This window comes from Denticeps clupeoides, chromosome 1 (genome assembly GCF_900700375.1).
Source record: "Denticeps clupeoides chromosome 1, fDenClu1.1, whole genome shotgun sequence".
In the NCBI taxonomy this organism is placed as follows: domain Eukaryota; kingdom Metazoa; phylum Chordata; class Actinopteri; order Clupeiformes; family Denticipitidae; genus Denticeps; species Denticeps clupeoides.
This window is the reverse complement of record NC_041707.1, coordinates 24,175,855-24,190,507: the sequence shown is the minus strand read 5'-3', so window position 1 is coordinate 24,190,507 and position 14,653 is coordinate 24,175,855. Positions and strand designations below refer to the sequence as shown.

At 44.4% G+C, this 14,653-nt stretch overlaps 1 protein-coding gene and 1 long non-coding RNA gene across 2 annotated transcripts; one reads left to right on the top strand and one right to left on the bottom strand.

The window, feature by feature from the left end:
• Positions 1-711: 711 nt before the first annotated feature.
• On the bottom strand, positions 712-7,133 carry LOC114785611 (uncharacterized). The gene is made up of 2 exons (XR_003749084.1): positions 6,243-7,133; positions 712-2,540 (listed from the first exon to the last, which is right to left on the bottom strand). It is a non-coding gene; the product is annotated as an uncharacterized LOC114785611 (long non-coding RNA).
• c1h4orf54 (chromosome 1 C4orf54 homolog) lies at positions 4,290-13,755 on the top strand. Its single transcript, XM_028971999.1, has 2 exons — positions 4,290-8,814; positions 10,330-13,755. Exon 1 carries the CDS (start codon positions 4,572-4,574, stop codon positions 8,790-8,792), a length of 4,221 nt encoding a protein of 1,406 aa, XP_028827832.1. The 5' UTR covers positions 4,290-4,571; the 3' UTR covers positions 8,793-8,814; positions 10,330-13,755.
• The last annotated feature ends 898 nt before the right edge of the window (positions 13,756-14,653 follow it).

Here is a 14,653-nt window from a genome sequence, read left to right as displayed (position 1 = left end):
TTCCAATGCTTCATAATGTTAGTATAGAAAAACTGTTAAGATGCCTGCATACAGTACAATCCCCAATTGCTGACATTGCATTTTCAAGATTATAAAATGTCAATTTATCTCATACAGAAACAATAGAACTTTCAGCTGTCAACTAAAATACTTATATATTGAACCCAATATAGAGAAGCTGTTACTCATGACCCATAACTCTAAGCCATATATATCTTTGTCAAATACATACAAAACAATACATACCGTTAAACATATGCCAAGGATGAAAGCGATAAATAAGCTAATATGAGTCACCAGAGGTATACACCATATCCAATGTTAATTAGCATTCACCAATTCAGTGGAATTGGCTTCATGTCTGTTCATCTTGAATAAGGATATGATTTTTTACTTTATCCTATTTTTCATTTGTAAAGAGCCACACACTGCTACGTTTCCAACACAATCCCCAGAGTTGCAGGCCTAGGGTGGTCCTGGAAATCCCCTGTTTGTGGCTCGCTGCCCTGCTGTCACCCTGCTGATGATGGGGACAGATGGCACAGTAGTCAGAGAGCCGGTGATACGGTGGTTATACTGGAGCTAGTCTGATGTTACAGGGGCTGCTGAGGCCTCTCCAAAGTGGCAGGGTTCTGTGTGCCAGAGGACTGCCAGTTCCTAGAAAATTCTGTACCATTCCTTACATTCTAGCATAATTAGAGCACATATATGTACAGCAAGTTTTTAAATCTTTAATCATAAAAAATGCATCATTTTTCAGGCAAACAAAATTTCAACCTCTGTTTGATACATTTTCCTGGTCTAAAGTTTCATTTCCTATAAGATGCCTGGTTCACTGTCGGAATGGTAAAAATGCAGAGAAATACAATATTCCAAAAAGGGGGAGTAAGGTCTTATACTGTCAGCTAAAAGGAGATGTCTGGCCACACCTTAAAGATCATCATGACTCACCAAGCTACTATGGGTTTCTTCTGCCTTATGTTTCATGACCTGTCTGTATACAGAAATATAATATTGTGTATTAAAAATTCCCAACCAAGACCAAATATTAATGAAGCAATGCAAATAATGCAAAGGTCAAAGAGTTGGTTGGGTAGCTCATACTGAATACTTAATAAAGTCTGTGTCAGGAGTACCAATAGCAGGAATATGACAAGGGGGTCAGTCCACATGGGAATGGTGTTGGGAGTGATTTTATACTGTGTGAGAATATGACGGCATGTGTGAGAGTGTGTAAGAGGTGTCGAGTGTGAAATGTGGCCTTCGGGGACTCTCACACAAATGCACACAAATCAGCACAGACTTGTTGATGCAAAGCATGTCATTAATGTGTCTAACTTATTTGTTGCCATAGTGCAATGCTTAGTCACATTAAGAAATGTGAATAAATCACAGAACTCCACCTCAAAATCTTGCACAACGAACAGCTAAAATATCTGACATTAGGTCACCAGAGGAAACCTAAACTGAATTGTACAGAAATTACTTAAAAGTCAATGTCCTATCCCAATCAAATATCCCAGTGATGACTTGGATAGCATTCTGGTCAGTGATCTCATGGATCCCTGGAAACATTGAGGTATTAAGGGTCTTACTCGAGAGTCCATCATGGAAATTGAATACAAAGCCAACTATATTGAGCATAACAAACCTGATTTAAAAAGAAACTGGACACAGCAGGAACAGGTTGACACTTGCCACATGTGGGAAAAAGACATAGATCAATGCACTGTAAATAATGAAAAAATGTAAGGGGTGGATATAGGGATGAGAAGAAGGTGTGAGGAGACTGTGTGTTGAGTGTGAGTTTGTGTATGTGAGAAGCAGCTTGTTAGTCGTGTCACTGGACTCGGCTTTGTGCATGATTAATGATGGGTGGCTATGCTGTGACACTTGCCGGTTTTAATACAGCCAGTGAAAGAAACTTTATCTCCTCATGCATGGCAGACAGATCTTTTTTTAAATAGCTAAATTTACTCTGTTTGCCAGTGCTGCAGCTGTCTGATCTGACCGTTTTCTTTTTTCTCATTATTATTATTATTATTATTATGGAAAAAGGCTGCAAAAATATTTCTTCTCCATGGTTCAGTCTTGAACAGAAAATGGAAGTGCGCCATTTTACTAAAGGGTTAAATTAGCAACTAATGACACTCAAAGGTACAAAATAGAATCCAACCTGATCACGTAAGATTAGTTGTCTCTAAGATTTAGTAAATTTGGGGTCTGTATTAAAAATAGAAATTTGTTGATGCAGTTCTGAAAAAAAAAAAACAGAAATTGACACTCTAAAACAGTTGATATCCTTCTGTTTCTAACGTTCAAAGGCAAGATGCACAAAAGCACCAGACATTCATGTCATCCCTAGTCCACTCTGCTCCAATGGTGGGGCTGTAGTTGGTCACATGGTCACTGTCACTATACCTCCCTGGGCTATAGTGACCCTGGCACCCAAAAGGGGATGGAATTTCAAGCGGAGCATGTGATCTGTATTTTTCTGATGTTACATTAATGGCATATCACATAACATTCAGGTTCCATACCTATGAGAGAAGATAGACAAAAAGAGAGAGAGAGTAGATTAAGGGTTAAACAAGAGAAGATCTGGTATCCATGACAATCTCAGTTACATACTAGTAAAAAATAGCATTGTTAAACTGCTGCACACATACACATGTACTGTTAAAAGCAATTTTCCAGACCGGTACCAAGACATCAGTGCAGTCCTGTAAAATTGCAAGGTGGTTCCTCCATCAATTTTATCCTCTCATGACTAAATTATATGGTAAATAGTGGTAATTACTGAACATTAATGCATGCAATTTGAGTGGCTACTAAATGTAATGAATGTAAAATCCATACAATACCAAAAAAGTAATCAGTTTTACTTGTGATAAAATTTTGACTGCATAGCATTAGTTGCATGTGCCTCATTTAAAAATAAAAGAACTTTCTAGATAATTTAGTTACTCTCACAGCACAGGTGTCTTATGGGATAAAGCAAAATTAAAATTTATGGTCAGGTAGTTCTATGATAAAATGTATCTTTTCATTTATGGCATTTATCAGACGTCCTTGTCCAGGGCAAATTACAATCAGTAGTGACAGGACAGGCCCCCTGGAGCAACTCAGGGTTAAGTGTCTTGCTCACAGACCCAATGGTTGTAAGTGGAGTTTGAACATGTGACTCTGTGGTCTTCTGGTTTACAGGCGAGTGTTACCCACTAGGCTAATAAAATCAATTAGATAAACTGATATATAACTGATATATAAAGACTTTTACTAGCACTTTAACTTTATGTGGAAATATTTTCTGCAATCTGGAACATATTCCAATAATTTTTTTGTGTAAATAATATAACGAACTCTATCAGCATGTGCGAGGAGCTGTCCGACCCAGCGGTGCTGATATACAAAAAAATGGGTCTGTTCCTACAAGATGCGGTTTAGTGTTGTCAGCACAGCACCCAGTGAAATGTGTCCTCTGCTTTTAACCATCACCCTTGGTGAGCAGTTGGCAGCCATGAAAGGTGCCCGGGGAGCAGTGGTGTGGGTGTGAGGACTCAGTGGTACCTCGGCAGGTCGGGATTCGAACCAGCAACCTTAAGAGCAAAATAAACAATTAAATTATGAATTAAACCATGCAGTTATGAACTGCAAATAAGCACGGTGTGCTTGAGCAGCTCTTTGGGGCAGTGTTGACCTAGGGGTTAAGGAAGTGGCCTCATAATCAGAAGGTTCGAATCCCGATCCGCCAAGGTTCCACTGAGGTGCCACTGAGCAAAGCACTGTCCCCACACACTGCTCCCCGGGCGCCTGTCATGGCTGCCCACTGCTCACCCAGGGTGATGGTTTAAAAGCAGAGGACACATTTCGTTGTGTGCGTTGTGTGCAATCGCAAGCATTTTAAAAAACTGACACTCTGTGACCAGTTCCAGGTCGACCACATCCTGACCATGGTCAGAAACCCTCGACCCGTCTCAGCACCGCTTTAGCACCCGCCACATGACCTTGCCCAACTCTGCTAAACCCTGAACTCCAGTCCATCCATTTTAAATTTGGCACCGCAGTGACCCCAGCTTTCCCACAACGTGTTATGGATTTTTTTTTTTTTTTAAGCATGAATGTTATGACGGGAGCTGCGTGGTGTCTACAGTAGCCCGTGTAACAAAAGACGAACACATAACGGCCGGGTTTAAAATAGCTGTTTTTGCATTTCGTCACCATTTCTATATTTGTAGCGTTTTAGAGTTTAAAGAGCGAGCGATGCGTTGCGCAGGCAGACTGTTGGTTTAGATCGGACCGCATCCCCTCTGGATATCTAGCGTGGCCATTTACATACATAGTACATAGTTTTTTACTGTAGTATTTACAGAGAACGTAACTTTTCTTCATGCGTCTTGGTGAGCGCTACAGATATCCAGAGGGGAGGTGGCGACAGGAATGCGGCCCTGCGTCTGAAATGACAGTCCTGAGCGCCAAGCTTCGCCAGGGAGAGCAGTAGGGACTTCTGGGGACGCGGGTCTCTCATCTGTCCCAGGTTATCTGTAGAAACGTTGCACCACACGTGTAAAATGGCTGCTTCAGAAAAACACCTGATCTATCGGGAGGACGCGGAGCCGGCGTGGAACGGACGCGCCACAGCGGACTACGTGGATTTAAACGACTTCATGGAGCGCAAAGCAAACGAGCTAAGAACGGTGAAAGTAACTTTTACAGGGGAAGGGAGTCAGCTGGGGGTTTATAAGAGCAACGGCGGCACGGGGGAGCACAAGGCGACGGTCGAAACAGGCGACAACAGAGGTTCCGATCGGGAAGAAGCAACGGAGCAGACGGGGGACTCGGCCGGCTCCTTCGAAACGGCGTCCTCGGAAGGGGCCGATACTCACGAGCGCGTCGTGGAGCGCGTCGAGACGCCTGTCAAAAATGCGGCGGACCTCCGGGAACAGAGCCCACTGGAAGACGGGCTCCAGGACGCGGACACGGAGCTGGGCAGGAAGAGCGACTCGGACGAGGATGACGCCACGATCGTGCCGTCGGACGAGACCGAGCCGGAGGCCGGCGGCGCGCAGCCCGAGTCGCACTACATCACCACGCACGAGATCCAGCTGTCCGAGTTGGACCACGATACGGATTTCGACTTGGCGTCGGGGTCCAGCTGGGACATCGAGGACGACCACCGGGTCTACTCGTTTGTCGATTATGCCTCTTTTGACAGTGACCAGACGATAAGCGAGGACGGGGCGGCGGTCAGCGCGCATCCTGAAAGCGATCTGTGCGTCCCGGAACCGCGCGCCAACTCGGACCAGAGTGTGGGCCAGATCCACCTGTCAATCAAAGCCACGTCCCGAGCTATAAATGAGCCCAGCAGCCCCCGGGGAAAGGAAAGCATGCTGTATCATGCCAAGCGTCCCGCCGTCGCCGCGGACGACAACGTCAAGCGCTACATCGCCCTGCCCGGGCGCCTGCACTTCGGCGGTAAAATCAGGGGCAAAGACGCGCACGGCTGGTCCAGCGGCGCGTCCAGCGCTGTCAGTGAGCTGGACGAGGCCGACAAGGAGGTGCGCAATCTGACGGCCAGGGCCTTCAAGAGTCTGGCCTACCCTTACTTCGATACCATTAACTTCAGCACCTCCAGCGAATCCTCGGCCTCGGAACACGGGCTGGGGATGAACAGATGGTCCACGTTCGTCGACCTTAAGTACAACAACGTGAACGTGACAAAGGGGCGAGAGCCAAGCGTCACCTACCACAAATACACCTCAAACTTTCATCTGGCCAAGAATAAAGGGGGCACGGGCCTGACCATGACCAGTCTCAGAGCGCCCCCAGTCGAGATCTTTGCTCTAAATGGGAACCTGGTCGACCCCAAGAATGCCACGAAATCGGCCGCCAAGCAAATTGAGCTGATGGGGAAGTTGGGGAAAGGGGAAGATGGCCTGATTCGACTGTCGGAAACGCTGAATTTTCGCTGCAACGTGGGCAAGGGGGCGCGTGGTGACGCCAGGCTCGCCGACTTTGCGCAAAATGCGGCGGGATCACGTTCCACAGATGAAGTTACCAACACCTTGCCAGGCGGGCAGGGGAGTGAAGCCAGCAAGCAGCCCTGCAACGCGGGGGAAAGCATGGACGGCACACACAAGAAAGCAATATTCGCCTCGAGCCTTCTGAAAAATGTCATTTCCAAAAAAATGCAGTTCGAGCAGGAGCGTAAAATGGAGCGGGGGGAGATCAGCGAGCCTTACCCGGCGTCCTCCCCCTGCTTCCACGAAGGGGCCAGGGAGCGCGGGCGCCTGCAGAGGCAGGGCTCCAAACTGTCCGAAGCCGACTCGGACCTCACCATCGGCTGCCTGGATGACCTGGGCGACGTCGCGGACGCCAATTCGTGCGACGCCAGGGGAGAAACCAATTTAGAGGCGACAAACGAAGCGGGAATCGATACTAAAAAAGGATCGGAAGCTTTCGAAGCGTCCAAAAGCGCGCTGCTTCGCAGCCAAAATAGCGCCTTCAGATGCTGGCGGGACGGCGAGCTAGAGTTTCAGAAGGAACAACATAAAAACGACAAGCCTCCAGAGGTGAGACTTTCGCTGTCGTCCAACAGCAAATTCACCAAAATGTCCCATCTGTTCGTGCCAAGTATCCAGATCCTGTCCAGCGAGAAGGACGCCGGGAAGAACGCGCCCGCGGGAGCGTCATTCCGCGGGGAGGTGATCACCGGCCTGAAGCTGCGCGCCGACGACCAGAACCGCCTGTACGTCGCCGATCGGGCCGGCAGCGTGGTGACGTCCAAGTCGCCGGAGATCAAGATAAGCCTGCGCAGCGTGAAAGACGGCAAGCGCGACCCGTTCGGCATCGCCAGGCTGCTGGCTCCCGGCGCGGCCAGACCGTCCGAGGACTCCAAGTGCCACGCGCTCGCCGAAAAGGTGCCCCACTTCATGGTCAGGGACATCAGGGACAACAAGAACAAGCTGCAGACGCCCATCCACCAGGTGAGGGACGTGCGCAAACTGGTGAAGAGCTCGTACCACTTCGTGTCTCTGGACAACCAGGAGAGCAGGTGCAGCGTCCACGCGGGCGACGTGCATTCGGAAGGAAAATCTTGCAAACAGGGGCCTCAGCAACGGAACGCGGCGTCGCTCTCGCCCATAGTCATTAAATGCCACTCGGTGAATACAAATAGCGGCGTGAAGCAATCTGGAAACCCAATCGAGGTCCCCAAACGCAGAGCTGGAGAGGAGACGCTAGAGGCTGCAGAGGGCGCCAACAGAAGAGCAAGGGCCAACGTCAAACGGGCAAAAGGCGATCTGCCCGAGGGACCTGTTGGGGCGAGAATTGAAGCCAAGACTGCAGCCAGGAGACCTGAACGGGGGAGCGAATCGGTGGAGAAGAAGCCCGAATCAAAGATGGCCAACCAGGCTGCCTTGGAGAAATTACAGGCCGCTGTCAAAACCATGGAGCAGCTGTATATTTTCGACAAAAATGAGTGGAAGAGGAAGACTGAGCCGAGGCCTTTAATAGACAGTCATGTGCTCTCACTGATCAGCAGAGAAGAGCACGAGGGCCCGGATGAGGAGACAGGAAATGATTCAGCGGGGACTGTGAGGGGGGATTTATACCCAGGCGCTGACAAAACCTCACCAGTGATGGTGACTTCAGCCACTGACAAGCCATTCCATACACCAGTGACCTGTGAAGACAGGAATGTCCCTAAAGCCCTGATTCAGGCGAGCGGAGGAACAAAGGTCCCCCTCTCCACTAGCACCCGCAGCAGCGTCAAAACCTCTCAGTTGTCTTCAGCGTCGCAAATGCCGTTCAGCTCCAAGAGTTTTTCACCAAAGTCTGCCAAGCTGCCTTCTTCTCTGAAGTTTTCCCCGTCCAGACACGTGGCAGAGGACAGGGAAAAGCCCAATGGCAGTGAGACTACAGCCCAGCAGAGTGGTTTGGCAGATTCTGAAAACTACCTGACCATTCCGGTGAAGTCACATGCCAACCCCTCCAGGCAGGAGAAGATGTCACTGTACAGATATACAGCTGGAGTTTCCAAAGGCAAGAGCAGCAGCCCACCTAGTCACCCCGGTCACATCAGGTGCCACATCGAGGGCCGCCAGTCCATTGGAATGGAGACACGGTCCCCAGACACCCCTACTGCTACCATCTACCACCACGCTCTGCCCGTCGCCATATCCAGCGCTCAGCCACAGGTCATCTGCTTCTCCCCAACAGTCGCTCAGCCACCACCCTCTGTCGAGCACTTTCAGCCTACTCAGAGAAAGATGCTGCTGGACCCCACCACAGGTAATTACTACCTGGTCGACACTCCAGTGCAGCCAGCAACGCGGAGGCTCTTCGACCCAGAGACGGGTCAGTATGTGGACGTCCCCATGCCCCAGCCGCCCATGACTCCTCTGCCCATGTCAGTCTCCCCCTTAGCCCTAAGCTCCAACGCATACAGCCACACTGTGCCCTATATGATCTACCCAGGCTTCATGCCCACACCAACAGTCATCCCATCACGGCTGCAGTCCCAGATATCAGTGCAATCAGAGGCGGATGAAAGAGATAAAGTCCATCTGGGCCAGCAGGGAGACGGGGCTTACATGGAGGGCCCTTACTACATGCCAACAGGGAAGACCATGCAGGCAGCACCCATGACCCATCACAGCAGTGGACCTGGAGGCCGGGCAGGCGGGAGCAACCAGCCGGTCATCAGTATTACTTCCCAGCAAGGCCCCAGAATCATTGCACCACCCTCTTTTGATGGCACTACCATGAGTTTTGTTGTGGAACACAGGTAAACAGCGGAAGGTCACATGATAGGTAAGTCCCTTTCTTGTACTGGCTTCCCACAGCATCTGGGTGGTTTTATGTAACACATGGAAAATACAGTGCATGTTTGGGCCTGTAATGTCTTAAAACATGCCAGTGTGCCATTAACAGGTTATAATATTACTGCATATAAATAGTTTTAAGTGTGTTAAATAAACATTTCACAAAAGAAAATACCTAAAGTGGTTATTGTACACCCATACAACTGCATAGTATAGTTACATAAATTATTTAGATCACACTCAAGAGTTCTGTAAATACAGTCAAGTACAGGTAAATATAAATTTTATTAATATATATCCATTTGTTTAAAAGTGCTTAAAGCACTTAATAGTTTGATTGTCATAGTTCCTTTTCACTGTCAATGAAAAGAAGATATGGCTAACCTGATACCTGATATTTATTATTCCTAATTGCATTTTGTATCTTTAAATGGTAACTCACCACTGAATAACTCTGCCTTGAAACTAATAGCTAAATGTTACAGAGGTGTTGGATATTTAATCTTCATCCAGTTGACTTATAGGAGTGCTGGCTATTTTGGAGAACTGGGTTACTAGGTTCATGGTAAGAGATTTTCTGGAGCTTTGGTGCTGATTGCAAATTCATAACAGCAAAGGTGTGATTTATGAGCTACAGGGTGGCAGTTTGTTACTGCAAAATAATTAGAGAATTCACCAACCAATTTGGTGGTAGACTATATCCTTTAACTAAACAGCAACCTTATGTACACTTTTTATTGGCTTTCTAGTTATATTTCAGTATGAATTCATTCTCAAGGCTGTTTTGATTGATCCATGGTCATCTTCATCCAAATCTTTACTTGGTCTGACATCTGCCTTTCTCCGCCCCAGTTATGCGCTTTGACAGGATCCAGTTCATGCTTCTGAGCCTAATCTCTTAAAGCCCGTGTGATGATATGTCTTTATAAGCCAGCTGCATTGTGTATGTGTAAGGTCTCAGAGGCATCAAGTGAGAGTGGAGTGTGGGTGCTGGGTGCCGGGTGGCATGGCACTGCAGACACAGGCTGGAGCCGGCTGGGGAAAGGTCAGTTGCTATGTGGCATGCGCTGTGCTGATGCAGGGGGAGGCCAGCTGCTACTGGAAATCAAGGAGGAAGACGCTGGGGGAGGGGGGGTGGTGCTCCGGGAAGGGGGTGGGGTCACCTTTTAATAGACCTGTCTACTGGTCTATGGGAAAGAGCAAGAATCTATTACATAAACAAATCATGCACCCCCAACCCCCCACTGCCAAAGAAATGATACAGCAGAAAACGTTGAGGAACTGTGCTTCTGCTGCTGTTCCTACACTCAGCTCTCTCTGTGTTGCATGTGGCTGATGACTTTAAAATGTCGTTTTTATTCTGGCATGCAGTTGCATGAGTAATTTCAGTTAAAGGGAAATACATAGATTCAATTAAAATTTTAATAGAGTAGAGGGGACAGGTTTTGTGCACTTTATGTGGTGTTGAAATGATTGATTTCTCTACATGCTTTGCTTCTTACAGGAGTAACATGAAAAATCATCCCCTCATCCTCATTTAGGATTTTTTTTCTCATCATCCCTCCCCTCCATTAAATCTGAATCTGTGGTCCACAACCAAGTCTCTCAGTCAAGCCAAGACTCACTCCTCTTCTTCTTAATCTTCACTGTAGTAATGGTCATTACTAACGTGATGTTTTTGGGGCGTATCACCCTGTCCTGCCTTTAACATTTAATTATGTCCTAAAAGAGAAGACATTAGCTGTAATTAACAGCAAATGAGAACGGCGTTAATTAACATGAATTTTACATGGAAGTGTGTAGACGATGCACGTCTCTTTGTCTCTTTGACTTCAGCAGATCATTTGGACACAACTTTCCCCTCCCAACTCTGGACAGCAGTTGCCAGTTTTTCTGTACTTTTTGCACTGTATTTTTTATTGAAAATGTGTTAAACACATTGCATACATTTGGTACTACTAGCAGAAGAATTACACATCATTGTTGTTATTATGTAAGACTCCCCAAAGATGATATGCATTTCACAAAAGTGTCAGATTGAGGAAGGGCTTAGTCTAGTGTCATAAAATTTGAATAAGGAGAAGGGACTACAAGAGAAATGCTTTTCTGCAGGTTTTCATTGCTGTAACACAACACTATATAGTTTAAATTAATTGGATTATGGTACAACATAAGAACATACACTGAAATTTCTGAATAATAAGGTGGCATATGTGACCTGTTTATTAATTACCTTCTTCAGAACAAATATTCAGTGTAAAAAATGTGTTTAATTATTGTGCAAAATCAGCATTCAGTCAGCATTTGATACCTCTAAAAAGCCACGGGAATTAAAAAGCCTTTTGTAACTGTTTTCTTGAATGGATACCCAGGAATTAGATTCTTTTGTAAATTATAACATATATCTTAACATGTAGCTTAGCTACTGATTTTTTCTTCTTTCCCTATCTGATACACTTGTGTAGGCTGGTGTTTTGTATTATTAGTTTTAACCTACACTAAAGTTCAAAAGCGGGTCTGCTGGTCAGTCCGACTTAGCTTCTAAGATTGTTGTTGAAGTTTTTGCATTCTTTTAAAAATGGCTTTATGTACTTGACCTGTAAAGAGTTATTACCCTGATCAAATTGTTGGCTTATTTGCAACAAATGTTCACAGTATTCTAAAACAGTTTTCTTTTCATTGCTGGAGACTGATAGTCATTCAATGTGTAATAATTGTTTACAGGTCCAGAGCTGCTAATAAACCTGATTTGAAGTTGTGTCTTACCAAATTCATAAAACACAGTGCTGATGTACATATATACCTTCACCTGGAGTCCAAATTTGTGGACAAGCCTGGTGTTGGAGCGGTTTTGTGTTTGAATGAGGTTTGAAAAGCATAGAATTGAGCTGGATTCAGTTATGTTGTGGGAGGTTAGTGCAATGTGATAAAGTTGGTGATGTGATAAATGTGATAAAGGTGTGAACAGAAAGTTATCTGGAGCCTCTTAACATTTTCACATGGCTTTGTATGGCGTCTGTATACTGTGGTTCTGCTTCGGGATCCTTTCTGGATGCACAAACAAATCTTTCATCTGTTTGGAAAAATATCTTCAGAATGTAAAGGGGGAAATGCAGATAAAATATCTGAAATTTGTGAAAAATGAAGATGGATTTTTGGAATGAATGAATAAATGTTACTTTTCCAAAATGTGTGATTTTTTAAAATTAATGTATGGAACAAATTTAATTTTTATTAGTATTTTAGCAGTTTAAATCATGGTTCCCTTGCAAAGTAAGGGACAAATAGGAGGAAAATACAATTCAATATCATTTAGATTTTTTACTGTATAATTGCCACCAAAAACACACAAATTTTATGACAAATTTAGAGACCTGTAATAAAATTCAGGCTAGGGCAATGCTTAGATGCTCAATTTAATACCATGAACATTTAAAATCCTATGTGAAAAAATGTATTGGTTAAAAGCACAATGTACTTAAATCATAATTAATATATTAACACACAAAATAGTAGTTTATGATTAAAATCATGTAATTGTTTGGTCTAATAATTCTATGGTTGGACTCTTAAGCCATTTCCTACTGTTAGAGACCTTGCAGCCACGAGACAACGACACAGATATAAAGCATCAGGGCATTTTATTTCCCAAAGCAAATATTTTCAAAAGCAAATTTCAAAGCAAATATTCAACATAGGAAATAAATCCCCCTCTTTCTCTTGTTCCCTTTCAAACACCCACATAAAACATGTTACATAATATGAAACCCATTGCATATCTTTACATTATTGCTGAATATTACCAGCAATCACATAAAATATAATACCATATACATATATCAAGACACCTGTTCTTATTCTAGCTTACACATCCTGAAACAGAAAGATATACCTTAATGGCATCTTACATGTAAATGCATGGCCTTGGCTCATAGTAACAGGATCATCCTGATCATCAGTAACAGTATCATCCTGAGGTCAGCAGCAGAAGTACAAGAGAGAGTGGGGGGTGAGAAAGATATAGGAAATAGAGGTATAAACAGATTTAGGCAGCATCAAACTGAATCATACAGGATCCCTAATCATACAGGGAGACTGTCAGCGAGACAGACAGTCATTTCCCACTCACTCAATAGAATAAGGCAACTATTCCCAACTCAATCACTGCTGATGTTGTGATAGGAGCCTAAAGAGAACAGGCATGTGACCTGTGTTCGTTTTACAAGCAAAAGGGTGAACAAATTAAATGTCTGCTACATGAATGCTACATTAATGTTTGCTTTTGATTCATGAGGAAATTCATGAGATGCATTTGTATGGGGAATTACTAAACAGGAACTTGTTAGTGTTAGTCGTAATCAAGACTGGAATTACAGGGGTGCTACGGGGGAGGCAAGCCACTGAGGCTATATTTTATCCGTGAATTAACACTACTGAAATAAAAAAAAAAACAATAGTATCTATTGTCTTTAATGTCTATTGTTTACTTTGATTAAGCTTCTTGCCTGATTCCCATGTTGTTGTTATTGAAATGGAACTGACAGTAGCCACCACTTGAATATTCTGGCCAGATATAACGATTAGAGTGGCAAAACAATGAATAAAACAGTAAGATAAAGTAGCCTCTAAATGTCAAACACATATATATTTATCTGTATGAAATATGTGCCTATATAGACTATGTTGAATCCCTGAATATCCTTGCCTCTCTGTGTACTTGTGAATGGTGAGATGACAATAAAGTTCACTTTGACTTTGAAATACTCAATCAATCAATTTTTATTTATACAATGCTTTTTACAATGTACATTGTCATAAAGGGCCTAACAATACAATAGTGCACAAGGCCCTTAGTCAGCAAGTCAGCACAGTGAAATTTGTCCTCTGCATTTAATCCATCACCCTGAGTGAGCAGTGGGCAGCCATGACCTCAGGCACCTCAGTGGTACCTTGGCAGATCGGGATTCGAACCAGCAACCTTCTGATTACAGGGCCGCTTCCCTAACCACTAGGCCACCACTGCCCCAGGCAACAGTGGCAAGCTCAAACTCAAAAGAAGAAACCTTTTGAAGGACCGAGGCTCAACACAGGGAACCCATCATCTCCTGGTCAACATTGGATTATACTGGGATGGTCAACGAGATTTATCCATGAAATATTGAACCATATAGAGGTTGTTGCAGTTGTGTATAATGATGTAGTGTTATTAGAGTTCCAGCAGATGACTATCAGGAGGGATGAGCAGATGGCTTGGGTGGTGGAGGCAGTAAGGAACGCATGATTTGATTCATTTGTGAAACGCTGTAGGAATTTTCAGTTGATAAATGCTTATTATTTCTAAGTATGAGAAAAGCCATGTGTGGCATGTTGAAATGCGTGTTTGTGGGACAATTAATTCAAAGGACTGATGTGTTGTTTAGAATACAAAACTCCTGCAGGGGAGTTTAGCTACGAAATTAGAGTAGAAGTACTGTTCTTAATTAACGTCTGTGTTGTCCACATCCTAATGCTGTCATAAAAACCTATGACATGTCACACATGTCTTCAAAATGGCACAGAACTGCTGTGCTACAGCGATACATTAGTTGCAGTGATCCAACTAATGTAGGGTAGGTAGTAGCCTAGTGGGTAACACACTCACCTATCAACCAGATAGGTAACACCACTGACTGTACGTTGCTCTGGATAAGGGTGTCTGATAAAATGGAATGATGCAATTGTGGAGTTAAGACATTGATTACATGGAAACTGACTACATTTGATTATATGGACAGCACCTACAACTTTTCTTTTGTTAATATTAGAATATTTAGCAGGGTGTATTTAGA

Coding starts and splice junctions, on each gene's coding strand:
- c1h4orf54 (XM_028971999.1), top strand. CDS start 4,572: ATGGCTGCTTCAGAAAAACACCTGATCTATCGGGAGGACGCGGAGCCG.